This window comes from Chlamydomonas reinhardtii, chromosome 12 (assembly GCF_000002595.2).
Source record: "Chlamydomonas reinhardtii strain CC-503 cw92 mt+ chromosome 12, whole genome shotgun sequence".
Taxonomy (NCBI): Eukaryota; Viridiplantae; Chlorophyta; class Chlorophyceae; order Chlamydomonadales; family Chlamydomonadaceae; genus Chlamydomonas; species Chlamydomonas reinhardtii.
Genome location: NC_057015.1, coordinates 6,606,335 through 6,627,667, shown reverse-complemented (window position 1 = coordinate 6,627,667; position 21,333 = coordinate 6,606,335). Strand labels below are relative to the sequence as shown.

At 60.7% G+C, this 21,333-nt stretch overlaps 4 protein-coding genes across 6 annotated transcripts in view; all 4 read left to right on the top strand.

Annotated features, from left to right (window-relative positions):
• CHLRE_12g539201v5 (uncharacterized protein) overlaps window positions 1–2,056 on the top strand; it is a 4,233-nt gene extending 2,177 nt beyond the window's left edge. Inside the window, exon 3 of one of the 2 annotated variants that reach the window (XM_043068711.1) lies at window positions 1–2,056. This exon is cut by the window's left edge and continues 646 nt beyond it. The gene's annotated coding sequence lies outside the window, so the exon portion shown is untranslated. The other variant, XM_043068712.1, reaches the window with a different exon arrangement.
• CHLRE_12g539200v5 (uncharacterized protein) lies at window positions 1,781–4,486 on the top strand. 2 transcript variants are annotated; one of them, XM_043068709.1, is made up of 6 exons: window positions 1,781–1,863; window positions 2,141–2,180; window positions 2,624–2,678; window positions 3,260–3,368; window positions 3,806–3,905; window positions 4,157–4,486. In XM_043068709.1, the coding sequence occupies exons 3-5, from the start codon at window positions 2,661–2,663 to the stop codon at window positions 3,868–3,870; spliced, it is 192 nt and encodes a 63-aa protein (XP_042918803.1). In that variant the 5' UTR covers window positions 1,781–1,863; window positions 2,141–2,180; window positions 2,624–2,660; the 3' UTR covers window positions 3,871–3,905; window positions 4,157–4,486. The 2 variants fall into 2 exon arrangements, with proteins under 2 accessions (XP_042918803.1, XP_042918804.1); XM_043068710.1 differs by having other exon boundaries at window positions 3,806–3,922.
• A 2,364-nt stretch (window positions 4,487–6,850) lies between these two features.
• On the top strand, window positions 6,851–10,256 carry CHLRE_12g539181v5 (uncharacterized protein). Its single transcript, XM_043068708.1, has one exon. It carries the CDS (start codon window positions 7,255–7,257, stop codon window positions 7,453–7,455), a length of 201 nt encoding a protein of 66 aa, XP_042918802.1. The 5' UTR covers window positions 6,851–7,254; the 3' UTR covers window positions 7,456–10,256.
• A 7,804-nt stretch (window positions 10,257–18,060) lies between these two features.
• CHLRE_12g539161v5 (uncharacterized protein) lies at window positions 18,061–18,676 on the top strand. The gene has a single exon (XM_043068707.1). It carries the CDS (start codon window positions 18,139–18,141, stop codon window positions 18,391–18,393), a length of 255 nt encoding a protein of 84 aa, XP_042918801.1. The 5' UTR covers window positions 18,061–18,138; the 3' UTR covers window positions 18,394–18,676.
• Window positions 18,677–21,333: the final 2,657 nt, after the last annotated feature.

Genomic DNA, 21,333 nt, shown 5'->3' with positions numbered 1-21,333 from the left:
AGTGCCGGGCGTGCGGGTCGTTGTCGGCCGGTTCGGATACATCGGCGGGTTTTTCCTGGGTGGCGACGGCAGCCGCCCCTTTATCGGCTTCCTCGTTGCCGTGTAGCCCGGTGTGCGAGATCACTTTAATCAGGGCGGTGGGTGCGCCCCGGGCGTGGCGTGCATGGAGCAATGCCACGACTGAATCCAGGAGGTCCCGATGTTTACTCAGATGCAGTCGCCGAGGCTCGTTAATTGCTCGTTTGATTAGGTACAAGCTTGCAACAGAATCTGATGCAATAGTGAGCTTCTTAGTTGCAAATTCTTTACCTTCGCCACCAAATTCTGCGAGGGCAGCACGAATTGCTGCCAGTTCAGCTCTCGTAATAGTGTTTGTGCACCCGGCGCCATTTGGATTCACGTAGACAACGCGAGAATCGCTGAACCAGGCGCAGGCGCCGGCAACCTGGACTTCTTTGCCATTGTCAGTTTTGATTTTGCTTACCGAACCATCTGTCCAGACAGTGCCATTCACGTCGTGGGCCAGAGCATGGTGGGTCTGGAATCGCGCGTTAGGAAAGCGTCGTGCTTCGTCAGCCATGGCGTGTATCGTCTTTGGGTTAGCGTGCTGGTATTTGGCTTGCTTTAGAAGTGAGTTTGGGAGGGCCGGGCAGGTTGGGGCCGTGGCCGTGTGTGTCCACGTGCGCGGGTCGCTGATGTGCGTGGGTGCGTTCGCCCCCCGTTTCAGTGTGTCCACGAGCCGTTTCAGGCGGGGGGCAAAGCACTGGAGTCCGGCGGGGTTCCCAACAATGACCAGTCGGAGCCCCTTCTGGCGTTCAGCCTGGGTGTTGGTGCCAAGTCCTGTGTCAAGGCCCGCGGTGCCCGCGGACCAGTTGGCCAGCTCGTGGCAAAGTGGGTGTTGAAGCCACTGCGTGTGGGGGAAAGTGGCCGCTTTGGGGAGCGCCAATACAGTAAGGGTTGGTTCCTGTGAGTCACGCATAGCCTCGGCGCATGCGAGGGCCCACATGAGCGCCTTCCGTGCATCGTCGGGGGTAGAGGAGGGGTGGGCATATTGCAAGCCGGTCCATGCGGTCTGGTAGGCATCGTGCAGTGCGCCAAAGGCCCCATCAGCAGGGTCTCGTGTCCAGTATTCGTGGGCTGCAGTGGAGGAGTTTAGTGGGGACGCAAACATTTCCCGAATGTGTACTGCTTGTGTGACCCGCAGGCATTGGACGATGGCTGCTACTGTGCCTGCCGGCAGTGACACCTGGTGCATTGGCATGGCCTTGCGGTCCTGCTGCGCCGGGTCATAGCGGTAGCGCATGATGAGGGCAGCGACCGCTTCCTCAAAGGCGTTGGGCCGCTGGTTGCCGGTGTGCCTGAAGCGCTCCCACAGGGTAAGGAGGCGGGGGTAGGTGATGGTGCCCAGCCAGCGGCCACTGGGTTCATGGACGTGCGCCTCAGCTGGGTCACGGCGGGTGCCACCAGTGGTGGTAATTGTGTATGCTCCGGGGGCCACGATGTCCTTGTAGGGGTTGCACGGGCTTGTGGTGATGGTGGTGGTCGTGCGGATGTCACGCGCGCGGGATGCGGTATCCAGGGGCTCGGCGTCGTGGCGGCCTTGGCGCTGTCTGGCGGTAAGGTTCCGATCAGGTGCGGGGCGCACTGTTCGGGGCCGCGGGCCTTGGTTGGTACCGTTTGCTAGCCGGGTTTTGCACTCCTCCAGTAACTCCTCCCATTGTGGACTGTGTTTTAGGTCCCGTTCACGGTCCGTGCTCGGCGCCCACGTGACATGTCGTAGGAGTTTGGTCGTCCAGGACGAGAATAGGGGGGCCCCAGTGGGCTGCGGTGCTGCCGGCTCTGCAGCTTGGGCAGGCTCTTCAGGTGAGATTGCGTGGGCTTGGGTTTCAGCCGGAGGCTCAGCCTCGGTCTGCGCAGGTTGTGGGCATGGGCGCGTCGCAAGAGGGTGCTTATAACACCTGGCATTCTGGATAGTTGCGTAGCCCATGCGAACAAAAGCAGAGACAATGCCGGCCGGGCAAATGGACGGCTTCCACTGCACCTTCCAGTATTTTTCACGTGTCCCAGAGGTGTCCTCTCTGGCTTTGCGCTTCCGTGTCAGTTCTTTGTCCGTGACAGTTTGTTTGTTTTCGCTGTGCAGGACCTGTGCCAGTTCCTGTCCGTCATTGTCCAGGGCGTAGGTGAGTTGAGTGTCACCGTTAGTGCGGTTGTCGGCGGGCCGTGGGACTAGATCGTGTGTGATCCTTGCGCGGGCCAGTCGCCAGCTGGGACGGGCCCCATGGCCTCCCGCAGCTTGCGCTGCCGGGGCGGTCAGGGGCGGCGTCGGGCTATCGGCGTCCATGGGGTCGTTGTGAGCGGCAGCCTGGTTGACTTCCATAGGCAATCCTGTGTTGTTCAGATACTCGCTTATGGCGTTGGGTTCGGGGTTGGCGGCATTCGCCGTGAGGCGGGTTGTGAGAGCGGGTGGTAGCCCACGGCGCTGTTGGCGTGGTTCGACAGCATGTGCAAGGGAGGGTGGGTCTTGTGGGTGTGGGTGGCAGATCCGCATGTGTCCTGTCATGTCTTTGGCGAGCGCCTGGAATACCGAGCATGCCGTTTCATATCCCCGCGTGCCCACCGGCAGGCTCTCATCGCCGTTGGTGAGCCGCAGGGCATGGTTGATGGCGGCGCGGTCCCCGGTGAGCAAGTCCTCAGGGGTAGTGCGTGTAGTTTCTGCAATGCGTGCGCGTTGCGCTGCATGTTTTGTAACGCGCCGTGCGCGTGTTTGGTTCTGTGGCCGGCATGTTGTAGCCGGCTTGCGGGCTCTGGCCGGTGGCCGTAGGGAGGGTTGCGTTGCCCCATCAGCGGGGACTTCCGGTGCAGCAGCACCTTGTGCGCCGGGATGGGCCTGGGCCGCCCCTGCTGGAGAGGGGGGGGCTAGGTCGGCGGGGGCTTGCGTGGTGTTTGCTTGGGCGGGGGGCGCCTCCGGGAGGGGCTGCAGGTACCGGTCGAGGGGGTTGGCCATTCCGAGAGGGAGGGGGTCCGCCCTCATGGCTAAGGCCACGATTGCGGCCACGTCAGGCAGTGCACGCTGTGCGGTGGTCAGGGGGGCAGGGCTGCCATGGGCTGGAGCGTTTTCCCCTGCACGTGCAGCCATACTGAGAGCAAGGCTAAGCCTGTTCAGGGCTACCTTGTGCTTGTGCCGGACCCGGCTCGCTCCCATGTGCTTCTCGAGGTCCGAGCTAGTAATCAGGTGTTTGCCTGTGTTGCGGTCCACCAGGTGGCTCAGTTCGAGCCTCAGGTCCGCAAGAGGGAGGACGTATTCAATGGGGAGAGGTTCGACGCCCCGGGCCTCAGCTTCTGCCTCAAGGGCAGCGGCAATGGACCAGGTAGGCGCAGTAAAGGCAGACCCATTTTGGTACAGTGTGACACCGTACTCTTTTGCCAGGGTCATCTGTTTCAGCGTCGTAAGGTGGTGTGACCTATGGGCTGGGAGAAGGTGGGCCTGTGTGGGGCCAGCTATGCTTGCCTGGCGCGGCAGAAGGGCTCGGGTTACTATCCCAAGACGGCCCGAGTCATTTAGGGCAAGGACCAGGGCTCGCTGGGCCACGCGCGCGTATTGCGGCAGGAGGGAGCCCAGGCCCAAGCCGTATTCGTCGGCGGGCAGGAGGGAGGTCCGGGTGGGGAAGCTGCGGGGGAGTCCGTAGCAGCGCTTTGCAAAACCAGCCAGGGTAGTGTCGAGCGTTGTTATGTCCTGTTTTGTGAAGGGCATTGCTGCGAATCCATATGCAACTGTGGTGTGCACGCACTGTTGTATCATGCGCAGGCGTTGTGCCGGTGTCGCCAGGGATGTGGCAATGGCTGTGCCCTTGTCCTTCACAATCTCGGTGACTCTTGCGACATGTGCCGACCAGTCCAGCGAGAACGTGAGCTGCACTCCCAGGTACTTGTACGGCTGGGTCGGGGGGAAGTACGGGACAGGGGTCGTGCCAATCTTAATTGTGTTGGTCATGTTGCGGCGCATGGCGGCAAGGGTAGCTTTTCCTGTGGGCCCGTCAAGGTTGGGGTCCGAGCGAGATTTGTCGTGCCAGATGGCGGTGGTGGCACACTTGGTGTGATTGACACGCAGGCTCGCCCACTCGGCGTAAGATGCGATTTTGTCACATTGAACCTGCAGGTCGTCGAGCGAGTTGGTGAGCGCCGCCAGGTCGTCTGCGTACGCGGCGGCACTGCAATGGTACTGCAGGTTTTCGCTGGGGGTCAGGCAGCCGTAGTGGTAGCCCCGTCCGCCCGCATGGAGCCAGCGGACAAGAGGTTCCATGAACAGAATAAAGAGCACAGGTGAGAGTGTATCCCCTTGCACGGTGCCTCGCTCTATAGGAATGGCGGATGTGCTTCCGTGTTCGGTGCGGATGCGGGTGGTCGCATGTGCATATAGGTTGCGGACTGCGCGGATCAGGTCCGTTGGCAGCCCAAGGTCAAACATAATTTGTAGTAATCGGTCCTGGTCGATTGTGTTAAACGCGGAGCTATAGTCCACGTATACCGCATAGACATCTTTTCCAAACAGTGCGGCATCCTCAAGGGCATGTACTAAATTTAGGACCTGCCTTTCGGTGTTGCAGTAGGCACGGAAGCCTTCCTGCGCTTCACTGAATAGCTGGAGGGGGCCAGCCAGTTCGCCAATGCCCAAGGTAAGCATGGACGTGTACAGCTTGTAGCAGGTATTTGCGAGCGCAATGGGCCGTTTGTTTTTTATGTCCAGGGCGTCTCCAGGTTTGGGGAGTAGCACAGTCTCCGATGCGGCCCAGGTTTCAGGTATTTGTGACTTGACGTACATGATTTGCAGGATACCGTGGAGGTTGCGCTTCATGCCCGATGGTAGGATACGGAGCAGTTCGTTTGGGATGCCGTCAGGGCCTGTCGCCTTGTTTCTGGAGAGGTGAGAAATGCACTGCTCAAAATTTGCCGTGTCTGCCATGCTGGGGAGCATGGAATGTGTGTCAGGGTGCCGGTTGCGGTCCAGTGTGAATTGATCTGTTGCGTCGGCTTTCTCAAATGGGTAGCCGCGTGTGTCGTTGCTGGGTAGTCGGAAGTCCCCAGTGCGGGTGCCGCGTGGTGGGGCGGACAGCTTTCGGAAGTGGGTTTCGAGTATGGTGAGGATGCTGGTGGAGTCAGTCGTCACCTCCCCAGTTTCTGGGTTCCGGACCGCTGGGAGACCCCGTTCCATGTCTTCCTTCTGAAAGATTCTCTTGTGCCCCTGTGCAGGGCGCGTGGCCAGGGTATGTTGCAGCGCTGTGGCAGCGGCCTCTCGCTGGGCTTTGGCGCGGTCCGCCACTAGCTGGCGGTGCTCGGCCTGGCAGGCCTTTATTTCGTTCCGCAGCTTTGCCGCCGCATTGGCGGCGTCTACCTCAGGTAGGGCCTGGGGCCCTTGCGTGAGGTTTGTCAGTTGTGTCTTCAGGGCCACTTCCTTGTCCCATAGGGGCTTTAGCACCCGTGCGGTGGAGCGTGATGCGTGGTGTTTGCCAGTGAAGGGGGCTTTCCGGGTGCACTCTTCAAGGAGGCATGTTAGCCCGGTGTCCAGTGCGGAGGCAAGTTGTTCTGCAAGTTGGTTGATATCGGCCTTCTGGATGCTCGTGTCCTGCGCCAGGTCTCGGTGCATGACGCTGGCGGGGTAGCCTGTGGGGTCCATGCTGTGCCTTGTGAGTGCATGTTCAACTGATTGCGTTGCCTGCCTTGTTGCGGAATGCAGGTCGGCTGTTGCTTCCACAAGGGCTTCCTCAAGGCGGATAGCTGCGGCGGCCAGTTGCTTTTGTGTGACGGGCAGTGCGACCTCGGCCCATCGTTGTTGGGTCTGCTGCTGGGGGACTGGGTTCCGGGCGCCGGCCTGTGGTGCCGGCCATAGCTGTAGGTCCGCGGCTAGTAACTCTGCGTGGACTGGTTTATGGTCAAAGTTGCCTGCAACTGTACTGGTGTATTCACGCGCTTCTGTGCATGCAGCGCGCGTGGCAGGGCATAGGAGGATGTCATCGATGCGACTGTGGTATGGGGCCATGCCCGGGCGTGTTTGTTCATATGACCATTCGGCAGTGGTAGTGGTGTCTCCGCGGATAGGGCGCAGGCCACTATCGGCAAGGAACCGCTGGTGGGCCCGGTCCGCCGTGTCGATGGGGCTGTCACGCTCATGTGCTTGGGCGACGGCATTCAAGTCTCCCGCGGTGACTAGGTGGTGTCCGCACGCGTCCGCCCGGCCCACCACCTGCTGACAGTATGTGTAGATTGCCTTGCGGGTTTGCATGTCTTCTGGTGCGTAGATGCCCAGTACAGTGAGAGGCGTGCTCCCGGGGGTCTTAATTTGAACGTGTGACACATAGCCATGGAGTGTTGGTGGGGGCGTGTGGTGTGTGACACAGCCGAGGTCACTGTACCGGGCGGAGATGGCCACCGCTACGCCAGCGCTACCGCGCGCTGTGGCCGCGCGGGGAGTAGTGCTACAGTAGAGGCGGTGTCCTCATTTCGGAAGGCTCGCTTGATTGAGTCAGTCTTCCCTGTCAGTTTTGTCTCGGTTAGGACAACTATGTCGGCTTTCCACTGGGCTAGGTTGCAGAGGGTGAAGCTGAGGTTGCCGGGTTGGCCGGTGGACAGAATTTCTGAGAGCAGTCCCCGTACATTGTGGGTCACGATGTGTAGGGTGCAGGGTTATACACGGGCTTTCTAGAAACCCCTGCCATGTATGAAGTACGCCCCGATCCCCTTCCTGGCGCTGCCAGGAAGGGCCCCCTGCGGGGGCCCTAAAATCTCCTGCGCGCCAGGAGCGCTTGCCCCAGCTACTCCTGTATGTAAATTTTTTTCCCAGCCCCATTGGATAGCTGCCTCAGTCTTGTTACGTGCGCTTCCCTTCCGCCACCACGTACAGCTAGGTATACCTTCAGAACCCCCAGCCCAGCTCCTCCAGGTCCAACTCCTGCGCCAGCGTCAGGTCGCCACCCTCCTCTAGCGCTATGCCATGTGCAAGACAATGCACGGTAACCAAAAAGCAGAGCTTACATCTTAACCTAACCACTCCACCGTTGTGCTTGCCCATAGATACTGACGCCCCGTCGCTGCCATATGCCACCATTTTACCGACCGGGGGTGTCGGGGGGGGGGGGTTCCCCCTAGCCCGGGCTTCTCCCCTAGGCCGGAAAATTTCGCGAAAATCAGCCCCCCAAACCCCATAAAAACATGCATGTTTTGCTGAGGAATGCGTGTTTGCTGGGGAATGCGTTCTTGTCGATGGGGACACCTCAACCCCTCGGGCCCTTGCTTGGGGTGCAGGAGTGCACCTATGGTCTTAGCCTGAAATGCTCCTGGCAGCCAGGAGGAGGGCCCGCCAGGCCCTCCTACCCGTGCCAGGAGCGGCCCCCTGGCGGGGGCCTAATCCCTCCTGCTCCGCAGGAGGGATCCCCAAAAAATCTCCTGCGCTTTTTGCCCTAACCCCTAAAAAGTCCTGGATTGCTCCTGGCTGGAGAACCCTGGTAGGGTGGTGTTGCTGCTGGGGGGTCTCGTGTTTGTGTGTGCCTGGTTGGGTTCCATGTGAGCGTGGTTGCGTGCAGTGGGCCGTACTAGCCAGTTAAGGATAGTTTGTCGGGTGCCTGTCGTGTTGAGTCGGGGTGCTATGCCGGCATTTGCATTGTGTGGCTGCGCGGGTGCGGTAGTGTGGGGTGCTGCATGCTGTGGCGCCCTGTGTGCTGCCCGCAGCGGTGAGTTGTCTTGGGCATGTTGAGCTGGCTCTGGTGCCGGCCTTCCTGTGGCGGCGGGCCCTGTCTGCACGGGTCTGGTGGCCTCCATGTGGGGTGGCGGGCGTGGTGGCGGGACGATCTCACGGAGTTGCCCAAGTGCGTCCTGAAGTGTTGCCGTGTCAGATGCACGCACCGCGTCAAGGCACCACACCTCCCCATCAAGTGTGTTCCAAGTGTTGTCGTGTAAGACCGTGTTGTGGATAGGGCTGTTCACCGAATCTATTACTCTCCATTGTCCTGCTTCGTAACGCACAGCAATTGTGTGTCGCACAGTGTACTGGTGGACGGTAAAGCCGCGAGTTCGGGCGGCTACCGGAAGGCTCTCTAGGACCTTTTCTTTGCTGATGTCGCCGTTGAGTCGCGGAAAGTGGGTTCGGCGCATAATCAACTTCCTGTTGGGGTAGGCGAATATGTTGCTGATGGTGGCATTGTGGTACAGGTAGTGGTTCAGGAGAAATTCGCTGAAGGCGCCACTGTTGGGGCAGTAGCATTCTTTCCAGAACAGGGCATTCGGGTCTTGCGTGGCTGTGAGGTGAGCGTGCACTCGTTTAGCGTAAGAGAGGACATCCAGGGGGTCGAGCCATGCGAGCCCCAAAGAGTTGTTGAGGGCGTGGACACTGCAGAAGTGTTGCCGCTGTGTTTCACGGTATGTGGTGTTGGGGTTTGGCGGCCAGTGCAGTGCAGCTGGTGGTCGGATGTTCACTGCTGCATGCGTGCGAGGGTCGGCGGGCGCCGGCGGGGCTGTCGGGTCTGTGGGCAGCGCACCTCGCAGTGTTGGCTTGATGTAGGGCATTGTGTGTGTCCGGTTTACTGCATATGTAAGCGTGAGGAGAGTGGTTGCCTGGCTAGCAGTAAGTAGGCCGGTGACCAATGCTGGCCCCCAGAGTGCCGGCTGTGCCGGTTGCACACTGCAAGGGTCCGGCAGTGTGAGGTACAGGTTTCGCAGGATGATGGCCATGGCCGTTCCCCAGAGTAGTAGCTTCCGCTGGGCCCAGGTTGCAGAGGCTATCTGCCGTGTCACTTGGACCACATAGTTGAGGAGAGCTGGGAGACAGAGGACGGGTAGGATGGATGTCACTGTCAGTGCGAACAGGAGACCGAGGGCTGCAGGGATGGCGGTTATCCCGAGGGCAAGCGCTATTACACACAGTGGGGAGAGAGCAAGAGTGGTGAGTGTGGGACCCCATAGTAGCAGGCTGAGGATTGCACCGTTTGCATAGGTTTCCGTGTTGATGGAGGTAGTGTGGGTTTCGGTGTGCAGGAGGTGGGTCCAGAGCATATACATGGCCCCTGTCGCGGTGATGATGGTGAGGCTGACAATGGCTTTGTCAAGTATGGTGTGTAGTGCTTTGCCAGTCTGGGCGACTGTCTGGTAGGTGGCGAGTCTAGACAGGGTTGCAAGGTGTGTGCCCACTCTGATGGCGATAGCATGGCTGTGCATGGCTGCCCGTACATGCCCTGCTCCAACCCAGTGGAGGTAGACGGCAAGTGCAAGGTGCAGGCGAAGAAGCGGCGAGTTTTCCCAGGAGGCACTACAGTTGTGGGTTGGTTGGGGCCCATAAGCTGTTTCTGCCATGGAGTGCAGTGCCAAAGCACTGGAGCGCAGCATGGTTCCTCCATGCCGACTGCCCAGGTCGCCCAGCGCAAGCACACTCGTTAACAGGCTCTCTCCAAGCAGCCCGATTGTCTTACTCGCATATGAACGGTATACTCCCTCCGCTGTGCATAACTTTCTCATGCCACTCCTGCATGCCTGTGCTATTTTCAGATTTGTAGAAAGGAGTCCCTCCCCTACCGGTTGCAAGGCAGTTATCATCACATTGCGTATGTTGGTGCATCCAGGCTTTGGCTTAACCTTTGCGCGGGACAGGAGTCCGCTAGGGCTTCGGTATTGCCTTCGTTCGGAGCTTGTCGGTTGTGGTTCTGTGAGCAAACTCGCATTTTCATAGAGCTGGGAATTAGCTGTATAATACTGGAGGCCAAGAGGCTCGGCTCGACCCCTTTCTGGGAAGTCGTTGGCGAGCGGCTCTGAGGCAACTGGTATGTGCTTGGAGCTTATAAGCTCCTCAAAAGACGGGTGTTTTGCAGCAGTCGGGCTTTGCGAAGGTCTCTTTGGCGACATGCCGAAAGGTTTGGCGCCAGCACGCTTGCCAGCTGTGTAGCACGTCGTGTGCAGTATACTGGTATCAAATATGCCTTTCTGAGAGCAGCGATCCGACAAGAGCGTCGCGTTCGCGGGGTTCGAGTGTACTGTGAACATCGAGTGCGCAAAGCTGAAGTTCTCCCTCCACACGCTACCGTGTGCGTGGTTAATTCCATGTGTCGCAATGGAGCCATCAGTGTGGCTTAGGGCTGGCAGCTGTGCGCCAGTTGCCCGGTTGGTGCAAACATGCGAACATCCCCCTTTCGCAGAGCTCTCGGTGCAGGTCGTGAGACCTCTTGCAGACCACTTTTGGATTGGCATGGTACGGTCATGGTTGCCCAATAGCACGAAAGCGCTGGAATGCCGGGGCGGTCCCCGGTCAAACCAGCGGTCGGCCGCGGCAGAGCCAGACTCGTTCCCAGCCGTGGTCGCGTTGGTTGTCAGCATGCAGAGTGCAAAGCATATCAGAACGCAGATACCTGCGGACTTTCGCTCCACCTTTCGCCGAGCAACCATTTTCCACATATTTCCTAGCGACGAGCTTGCGAGGTTGGTAAGAGGTGTATTTGTATGCATTCTAGTTGTCAGAGTCTGCCTAAGGGGCGTGGCAGCCTGCCTGTGTGCTGCAGCATCGCAAGCCGCGGCACCTGTGGACCTTTGAAGAGCGGGCGGCGTACGATGCAGCATCACCAGGGGAACGGGCGGGGGCGTGGCCTCGGGCGCCGTACTTCCTGGCGCCGGAGGCTGGGGTGGTGGTGCACCCGGAGCACTGCCGGATTGCGGGTGTCAGCTTGGCGGACTACACGGTGCGGGACGTGCGGCGGGCCATCACCGCGGCTAACCCGGCCGCACCTCCGGCTCCGGCCCGCCCCGCAGCCATGCCATGCCCGGCGCCAGCACAGCAGGCGGGGGGGTTCGGGGCCCCAGCCGGCGGCACAGTCGCGGCTGGCGGAGCGGGAGGCGGAGTGGCAGCGTGCAGCGGCGCAGCTGACAACCACGGCAGCGCAGCACTTCATCAATAACCCGGTGGCTCTGGACCCCTGGCTCCACCGCACCTCTGCGGCAGCCGGGCTGCAGAACATGCCAGCGAGAGAACTGCAGTCGTATGCGTCCCCGTTCCAGCACTCGGGTGAGGGGCCGCCGCATTACGCGCGGCTGCAGGAGCAGGCGGCGGGCGGGGCGGGACCTAGCACGGGGCCTGCCACGGCGGCGGCGGCAGCAGCGGCGGCGGTGGAGGGCGACCCTCGCATGCCGCCCCCGGATGCGTCCCTTCTGCGGGGTACGTGGCGGAGGCTGTGGGACAGTCACGCTAGTCGGGGGGCAAAGGTGCTGGTGTACCGGCTACAACATGCTTACCTGCCTTGCGGGCTGTACAGGGCGGGCAAGGGAATTCGTCCACGGGTGACCACGGGGTGCGGGGGTTTGGGGGCGCACTGTCCTCACCCCTCCTGCGGGCCACCTGGCCCGCGGGCGTGGGCCAGCCTGACGCACATCTTCCTGGAGTGTCCAGCTTATGCGCAGGCGAGGACGTGGCTGCAGCAGCTGTGGGCCTGCGTTGCGCCCCAGGCAGCGGCGCCGCCAGTGACGGACGCGGGCTTCATGCTGGGGGACCGCATGGGTATGTGGGCCTCAGGCCCGCGGGGGGCGGGCGCGCTGCTGTGGAGCACTTTGCGGGCCACCTTCTTGTACGCCGTCTGGTGTGCGTACTGGTCCCGCGAGCCTGCTAAGCAGACGTCGGAGCATGTGGTTCGGGAGGTGGTCAGCGAGCTGCGCAGGGTGATGCAGCTGCGTTTCACTGCCGCCACGCTAACCCCTGAAACCCTGTCGGCTCTGCCCACACAGCTTCTCACCGCGCAGCTCAAGGTGGCTAAGCTGGAGCACTTTGTTGCCATCTGGACAGCGGGTGGCGCGCTTTGTGAATTGGAGGAGGTTCAGGGTGGGTCACCGAAGTTGAACTTGCGGCTGACGCTTGCATCACCTGTGCAGGCCCCCTAGGTTTCCTTTTGGGCGGCGGTTCGTTCCAGGCGCTGGCGTGGTGTACTATCGTCATCAGCTTATCTGGCGCCCATGTGTTTTAGCTCTGGCTGGCATCGCCGTGCCTGGGCGGCTGTGGGACTTCCTGCACAGCGCGTCTTGCACCTTACCGCCAGACAGCGCCAAGGCCGCCACGACGCCGAGCCCCTGGATACCGCATCCCGCGCGCGTGACATCCGCACGACCACCACCATCACCACAAGCCCGTGCAACCCCTACAAGGACATCGTGGCCCCCGGAGCATACACAATTACCACCACTGGTGGCACCCGCCGTGACCCAGCTGAGGCGCACGTCCATGAACCCAGTGGCCGCTGGCTGGGCACCATCACCTACCCCCGCCTCCTTACCCTGTGGGAGCGCTTCAGGCACACCGGCAACCAGCGGCCCAACGCCTTTGAGGAAGCGGTCGCTGCCCTCATCATGCGCTACCGCTATGACCCGGCGCAGCAGGACCGCAAGGCCATGCCAATGCACCAGGTGTCACTGCCGGCAGGCACAGTAGCAGCCATCGTCCAATGCCTGCGGGTCACACAAGCAGTACACATTCGGGAAATGTTTGCGTCCCCACTAAACTCCTCCACTGCAGCCCACGAATACTGGACACGAGACCCTGCTGATGGGGCCTTTGGCGCACTGCACGATGCCTACCAGACCGCATGGACCGGCTTGCAATATGCCCACCCCTCCTCTACCCCCCACGATGCACGGAAGGCGCTCATGTGGGCCCTCGCATGCGCCAAGGCTATGCGTGACTCACAGGAACCAACCCTTACTGTATTGGCGCTCCCCAAAGCGGCCACTTTCCCCCACACGCAGTGGCTTCAACACCCACTTTGCCACGAGCTGGCCAACTGGTCCGCGGGCACCGCGGGCCTTGACACAGGACTTGGCACCAACACCCAGGCTGAACGCCAGAAGGGGCTCCGACTGGTCATTGTTGGGAAACCCGCCGGACTCCAGTGCTTTGCCCCCCGCCTGAAACGGCTCGTGGACACACTGAAACGGGGGGCGAACGCACCCACGCACATCAGCGACCCGCGCACGTGGACACACACGGCCACGGCCCCAACCTGCCCGGCCCTCCCAAACTCACTTCTAAAGCAAGCCAAATACCAGCACGCTAACCCAAAGACGATACACGCCATGGCTGACGAAGCACGACGCTTTCCTAACGCGCGATTCCAGACCCACCATGCTCTGGCCCACGACGTGAATGGCACTGTCTGGACAGATGGTTCGGTAAGCAAAATCAAAACTGACAATGGCAAAGAAGTCCAGGTTGCCGGCGCCTGCGCCTGGTTCAGCGATTCTCGCGTTGTCTACGTGAATCCAAATGGCGCCGGGTGCACAAACACTATTACGAGAGCTGAACTGGCAGCAATTCGTGCTGCCCTCGCAGAATTTGGTGGCGAAGGTAAAGAATTTGCAACTAAGAAGCTCACTATTGCATCAGATTCTGTTGCAAGCTTGTACCTAATCAAACGAGCAATTAACGAGCCTCGGCGACTGCATCTGAGTAAACATCGGGACCTCCTGGATTCAGTCGTGGCATTGCTCCATGCACGCCACGCCCGGGGCGCACCCACCGCCCTGATTAAAGTGATCTCGCACACCGGGCTACACAGCAACGAGGAAGCCGATAAAGGGGCGGCTGCCGTCGCCACCCAGGAAAAACCCGCCGATGTATCCGAACCGGCCGACAACGACCCGCACGCCCGGCACTGGTGGCCGACCTTCACGGTCACCAGGGACGACGATAGCACAGCCACGCACTACGTGTCGGACCTAAACCGGGGCCTCACCAGGGCAATGGCCCCCAGCTGCCGTGGTGGATACGCCAACAAAACCCTGTACACTGAGAAATGGGCCGAGGCAGCACCCAGCCTTGACCCACGCGCCAGTAACGCGTACATGACGAACTCGGACGCCAGCCACAGCCTACGCCGGTTCATACAGAATGCTCGTCAGGGAGGCCTCATCTGCCCGGCCCGGCTGGCTTTGTTTAAACTACGAGACAGCGACAAATGTGGTCTCTGTGCCCACACCCAGCGCAGCCGCGGATCTGACCCAGAGCGTGGCACCGCAGGTCACCTTGCCGGCCACTGCGCGCACCCCCAACTCGTTGGCGCTAGGATAGCCAAACACAACACTGCAGTGCGGACGATTGCCGAATGCCTACACCATGGTCACAACGGTGGTGGCTACATGATAATGGATGCCACCTCCCGAGCTGAACTGCCTGAGTACTGTGCGGGCATGCGGCCGCCGTCATGGCTCTGCCCGCAAGTGCCCGCTGCAGACCTCAACAGGATGCGGCCTGACATTCTGTTTATCCCGAACCTTCCCCGGTCCGAAGCAGAACGCTTCATGACATCCCCACCAGCCAACAAAGGGGCCTACCCAGTGTACATCCTTGAAGTTGGATACACCTCTGACCTGCACCACAGCGAGAAGCTCATTCAAAAACAAGCACAGCATGCCACCCTTGCCACTGCCATGCGAGCTGCAGGGTGGACTGTGCACTACGATACCAAGCAGGTTATTACACTGGGACACGGTGGCACTGTCCCCCGTACCCTTGAAACTCTCCTCAAAGACCTAGGAGCCAAACCGCAGGCAGCCAAGGCCTGCTGCACACGTCTCCACATGCATGGCGTCACCACACTCCGGGGCACCGCAAACCTGTACTACCGGCTAGAGCGAGAGATGGGCATTGCCAACACCCGATGCCGCCCGGGAGGCCGCACCCAGGGGACCGCCAATGGCGGCCCCCGCGCAGGGGAGCCGGGGTAGGGAAATCAAGTTTTCCAATGGTGGGGTGAGCTTGTCTCACTCCTCCTTAAGACACGCGGGCACCTGTGCCCTGCGTAGATATTATTATTATTATTATTTCCTTTTGGGCGGCGTTTCTTTCCAAGCGCTGGCGTGGTGTACTATCGTCATCAGCTTATCTGGCGCCCATGTGTTTTAGCTCTGGCTGGCGTCGCAGCGCCTGGGCGGCTGTGGGACTTCCTGCACAGCGCGTCTTGCAGCGGGCTGGAGCCCACTTAGTCAGCGCCACATCTGGCCTGTTTAGTCTTCTGCTTGTGTCTCCTCTGCCGGTTCTCCTGGGGTGTTGCTTAAGCAACCGACTTGTGGGGGTGGGGTGGGTTTGGGCGGGGCGAGTGCGTAGCGCTGGTGTTTCCTTTTCTGGCGCGCGGTGGTGGTGGTTCTTGCGGTTAGGCTGTGGTGTAGGTTGGTGCTTGGGTTAGGTCTGGCGGTGTTTTTGTGCAACCCCTCCCGGGGGGCGGGGGGGCCAGCCTCCTGCTCTGTCTGCCGGGTCGGGGTGGGGTGGGGTGGGGTGGGATGGGTGGGGGTGGTTGTTGGCGTTTTCGAGGTGTTTGCTTTCTGTTTTCTTCTCTTTTCTTCTCTTCTTGCCCTGTCAGGGTTCTGGTCTCGGGGACCAGGCTGCTTTCGGGCAGCAGGGGGGCAGCGCGTCTGCCCCTGTTCAACCTTGTAAGGATGATTCCTCAAAAAAAAACACGCCTGCTCACTGCCAACGGCTCTGCCTGCGTGTGTGTGAACGGGATGCTCTCTGACGCCTTCCCAGTGCTGAACGGCTTGGCGCAGGGCAGCACCGCCTTACCACCCCTGTGGGTCATCCAGATGCAGCCACTGACGTCCTTTCTGCGGCGGCAGGTGGAGCAAGGGGCACTGCGCACGCCCCTGTTACCCAGCGGCGAGCAGGCGCCGCCTGCTGCCCACCACGCTGATGACACGACCCTCACGGCGCGCGACCCGGCAGTGGACGGGCCGGTCCTGATGGCGGCAGTACAGCTGTTCTGCCGCGCGTCCAATGCCCGTGTCCATCCGGACAAGAGCAAGGCCATGGGCCTTGGCAGGTTTGCGCACCTGACGGGCCCTTGCCCACACACGGGGGTGCCGTTTACCACTGGCGCCGTGACGCACCTGGGTGTGCCTCTGTCGTGGGACTCTGTTGCGGCTGCAGCTGACCTGTACACCCGGCGGGCTCGCGGCATGGCGTTCGTGGCGCGTCTGTGGGCTGCCCTTTTTTTTTCTTAAAAGTCATCCTTACAAGGTTGCGGTGGTAGACGCACTACCACCCTACTGCCAAGGCAGCCTGGATCATATCACAGAACCTCGATAGGGCCAGAGATCAGAGAAGAGAAGAGAAGTTTGTTCCACCACACACCTACTGGAAACCTCAACAGCTAGGTGACACCACACACCTACTGGAGTTCTCAACAGCTAGGTGACAACTACATCCACCGCCTTGACCACACAGATCATCCAGAGCTCTCCAGTTGACAGGCCCAGAGCTCCACTTGAATCTTGGATCTTGAACTTGAAAGCACTCCAGTTGCAGGCCCAGAGCTCCAGCCTTGTACCCCAGAGACTCCCTGCACCACAGGGGGGGTCTACACACCACCAAGGTGTGGATGGGTTTTGGTAAACCAGGGCCCTTCCTGGTAACGCCCTGTCTCTGACTCTCGTTGGCCGTGTGCACATTGCGAAGCAGGTGCTGGCGGCGAAGCTGGCCTACCACTTCAGCTTTCTCAACCCGTCGCCTGCGCAGCTGAAGGAACTCACCGACCTGGTGGACCACTTTGCTGCGCGCTCCATGCATGCTGAGGACGCCAGCCTGGTGTCGCACGGGAACCCGCTCCTGCTGCCAAAGCGGGAAATGGCATGTCTGACGTACAAGGATGGGGGTGTCAACCACGTCGACCTGCCTGCGTTCCTGTCTGCCCTGCAAGCTAAGACTTTCGCCTTCCTTGCCCAGCCAGGCCGGCAACCCTGGAAGATGCTCACCTGGGCGCTGCTTACCCATGTGCGCCCGGACTCCGCCACCACGTGGGCGTGGGTGTACAGCAACGCGCCGGCGCCAGCGGGGCTGCCTGCCCGGCTGGCGGCCGCGGTCGGCCACGTGCGGAGCGCGGGCGTGGAGCAGCATCCGCCGCAGCCAGCCACTCAGTCGCCAGCGGCACCGCCACAGTGGCGGGTTAGCCTGGACCAGCTGTGGGTGGCTAACGCTGCGGGGGCTGTGTCCTACGTCCACTACACGGGGCGGCTCTTGGAGCCTGGACCTGGCGTGCTGCCCCTGGCGGTGGATGGGGCGTGGCAGCCTGCCTGTGTGCTGCAGCATCGCAAGCCGCGGCACCTGTGGACCTTTGAAGAGCGGGCGGCGTACGATGCAGCATCACCAGGGGAACGGGCGGGGGCGTGGCCTCGGGCGCCGTACTTCCTGGCGCCGGAGGCTGGGGTGGTGGTGCACCCGGAGCACTGCCGGATTGCGGGTGTCAGCTTGGCGGACTACACGGTGCGGGACGTGCGGCGGGCCATCACCGCGGCTAACCCGGCCGCACCTCCGGCTCCGGCCCGCCCCGCAGCCATGCCATGCCCGGCGCCAGCACAGCAGGCGGGGGGTTCGGGGCCCCAGCCGGCGGCCCAGTCGCGGCTGGCGGAGCGGGAGGCGGAGTGGCAGCGTGCAGCGGCGCAGCTGACCACCACGGCGGCGCAGCATTTCCACAATAACCCGATGGCTCTGGACCCCTGGCTCCACCGCACCTCCGCGGCAGCCGGGCTGCAGAACACGCCGGCGAGAGAACTGCAGTCGTATGCGTCCCCATCCCAGCACTCGGGTGAGGGGCCGCGGCGTTCCGCGCGGCTGTAGGAGCAGGCGGCGGGCGGGGCGGGACCTAGCACGGGGCCTGCCACGGCGGCGGCAGCAGCGGCGGCGGTGGAGGGCGACCCTCGCATGCCGCCCCCGGATGCGTCCCTTCTGCGGGGTACGTGGCGGAGGCTGTGGGACAGCCACGCCAGTCGGGGGGCAAAGGTGCTGGTGTACCGGCTGCAACATGCTTACTTGCCTTGCGGGCTGTACAGGGCGGGCAAGGGAATTCGTCCATGGGTGACCACGGGGTGCGGGGGGTTGGGGGCGCACTGTCCTCACCCCGCCTGCGGGCCACCTGGCCCGCGGGCGTGGGCCAGCCTAACGCACATCTTCCTGGAGTGTCCAGCTTATGCGCAGGCGAGGACGTGGCTGCAGCAGCTGGTTGGTGGCGGTTTCGAGGTGTTTGCTTTCTGTTTTCTTCTCTTTTCTTCTCTTCTTGCCCTGTCAGGGTTCTGGTCTCGGGGACCAGGCTGCTTTCAGGCAGCAGGGGGGCAGCGCGTCTGCCCCTGTTCAACCTTGTAAGGATGATTCCTCAAAAAAAAAAGCAGCTGTGGGCCTGCGTTGCGCCCCAGGCAGCGGCGCCGCCAGTGACGGACGCGGGCTTCATGCTGGGGGACCGCATGGGTATGTGGGCCTCAGGCCCGCGGGGGGCGGGCGCGCTGCTGTGGAGCATTTTGCGGGCCACCTTCTTGTACGCCGTCTGGTGTGCGTACTGGTCCCGCGAGCCTGCTAAGCAGACGTCGGAGCATGTGGTTCGGGAGGTGGTCAACTTCTTCTAACCTTAGGACGCAGATACACGTTATTGAAGTAAAAGATATCTCGCTGCGAACACGCGCGGATACCAACTTGGAAGCACTCTGTTGAGAGCTGACGGAAATTCGGAGAGTTGAACCCCAAAATGCCCTACCGTTCCAGCCCCTATTAAACCGATCGGTATGGGGGCGGTTACCGGGCGGTCACCCTAATAAACCGATGGTCAGCGTCGGTTAGCATCGGTCAGGATGGGTATGGGTTGGCTGATCGGTAAAACCTCGGTAAACTTTGATAAAATGGTAACTTCCTGGTAACCCATTGGTATGTGGCTCCTGCCCAGGCTCGCTCAGCCCCCACCCAGATGCCGCCCAGGCCCGCCCAGCTGCCGCCCAGGGCCGCCCAGGGCCGCCCAGCCGCCGCCCAGGCCCGCCCAGCTGCCACCCAGGCCCGCCCAGCCTGGCCAGGGCCTGCCCCCAGCGTAGATGCGTGCAGCTCTGGCCACGGCCGTGCCTTCGGCCATGGCTGGGGGTGTTATGCTAGGAGACCACATTGGGGCGGAACTGTCAGCGGCTCCCTATTGGTCACCCGCAGGTAACTCATCACTCGCTGCCCAGCCACGATGGTGCGTGCCTTATGCTTAAGGTAGGGGCCTGCCCTCTTCCCTCACACACACCGTGGGAGGACTTGTAATACCTGTACTCCTCCAGCTGCCCCCCCGCATGGATGGTAATGCACACAGATGTTTACAAACAGCAACCCTGACAGCAACATTGGGAGCAAAGTGTGCGTCTTCTTCTTCACCCCATGCCATCCAAGATCATCCCACTGCTGATCTTGCCGTCTCCCCTTGATGCTTCCCAATCCACGTAGTCTGCCAAACCACAACTGTGCAGCATGCATTGATGGCATTTAGCAGCGCCGCGCCTCCTCCCTACGTCAGTGTTTCGGCGGCCCCTAACCTCACCAACCCCCATAACCCCCCCCCCCCCCCCGCACTCACCTGGCCCCTGTACCCTCGCCAGCCCAGAAGGCCATGTAAGAGCTCCCAAATGTAGTGTTTGTTAAGTGGGAACATAGGGGCGAGAAGTCTGGGGCGAGGCCTATGGGATCCTTGGGGCGGCCTCGCCCCTGCCGAGCCCCTGAACCCCCCAGCGTACCCCCCAGTAACCCTCCGGCCGTCGCTGACGGCCGAGCTCAGACCGCCGCGCTTCCTGAGCTGTAATCTTACTTTATTAATGTAGTTGCATGTAGTGTATGCTTCCTGAGCATAGGAATGCACCTGAGCAGCTGGCTGTGTCAACCGAGGCAGCAATGAACCCCCCAGGTCACTGCTGTCACTTGGCACATGGCTTTAGCGGTTGATATCAATAGTCTGTTATGCATTTAGAGTACTTGTCCCAGAAATTCGGGCTTTTCGGGTGTCTCAGAGAAAGTGGTCGAGCGTCCCCCGGCCGGGGGACGCAAACCCCATGTTTGTCAACTCGTCAAGTTGTGTATTTGAACTTGGCCACACTGTGTATATTGACTAATGCCTATAAAAATCAATCAACCCCAACACCCAAAGCCGTCCAGGAGTGTAGAGAACTTTACATCACCGGGTTGAGGCCGTTTTCTCCTTCTTACATCCTTCCTAGTACACTAAGTTAAAAGCTGACATCTTTCCCAGTAAATTACGCAGGCCTTCCGTTGGGGTCTGAGGGAAAAACGCTAGCCTCTGCATGGGGTTCCTGCGGGCCTTCATTTTCAAGCAGTTTAATATATACATATGCTGTGATAACTGATATACCGGTATACATATAATTTATATACTACATTTCATTATAGAGCGTTTGCTCGCTCTCCCTCATTCCGCCCCTCGCCAGTCGCTATTTTGCTTTGTAAACACAAAATAAGGCTACTTCTAATGTCAGTAGAACAAAAGCTGGTGGCTGAGGCTGCTTTGTTGGCTTGGGACGCGAGTTCTCGCGCTGCTGACCGCTCGTTGACCAGCTCGGCGACGCTGCTGCTGAGACGTCAACTGAAGCCAGCTATCACATGAGACTTACAACTGTGCCTCATAAATGCTCAGCTGTGCTTTTAATGTTTTAATGGTAAAAAACGCCATACATTCAACATCACGTTCAGCACGACCGTTGTCGCGCCTCACGGAAGTCCACAGGTTAGTCCACAGGTTAAAATGAAGACGGGAGGCTTTAAACCTGCAGCCTGGATTGCCCGCCCGGCCATATGTCACAACCCCGTGTGTGTGTATGTGTACTTGCAGGATCCTCCGCCATGCTCTTGAGGACGATTCTAGGAGCCATTCGAGGGTGAGTCCATGGGAAATATGTTTGAGGAGATGCCGTAGATGCAGGTAGATGCAGGTCCCCAGCGGCTGCAACCCTGGCGCAAGATGGTTCGCAACCCCTTCACTCACGTTGTGTTCGCTAGTCAGAGCCCCAGCCTTCAAGAGATGACTGTTTGCTGCCTCCCTTACTAGTGCTGTATGGTATGTATGTCTATATCACTTCCTGGTACCTCTAGTCCGTGTCACTTACCCGCCTGCTGCCACACGCCCCTTCCCCCAGGTCGGCTGGCTGGACTGCCGCCACACCTCCAACATTGTGTTTAGCAACGGTGAGTGTCCGCATCACCAGTGGGCATACACACCGAAACACATACAGGCCCGCTTCATGAGATAGGTCCGGTGCACTACCAAGCACTCTGTTCTTGGCCGGCAGCCTTGCATTGGCATTGGCACCTTGCGGCAGGAGTGCAGGGTGTGTTCACATGTGTGCACGCGTGCATGCAGGTGCAGCCAGTGGAGGCAGAACTACAGGAGCTAGCATGACACGAGCTGTCCGGCACTAGAGTTGGAGACAGGTGCGGTGGCACCAGTGGCGGCTGCTGTGGAGGCGGGTGATGTGCCGACTGCAATGGAGGCGGGTGTCAAGGTGGTGGGAGACGTCATGCCCAGCAGACACGCC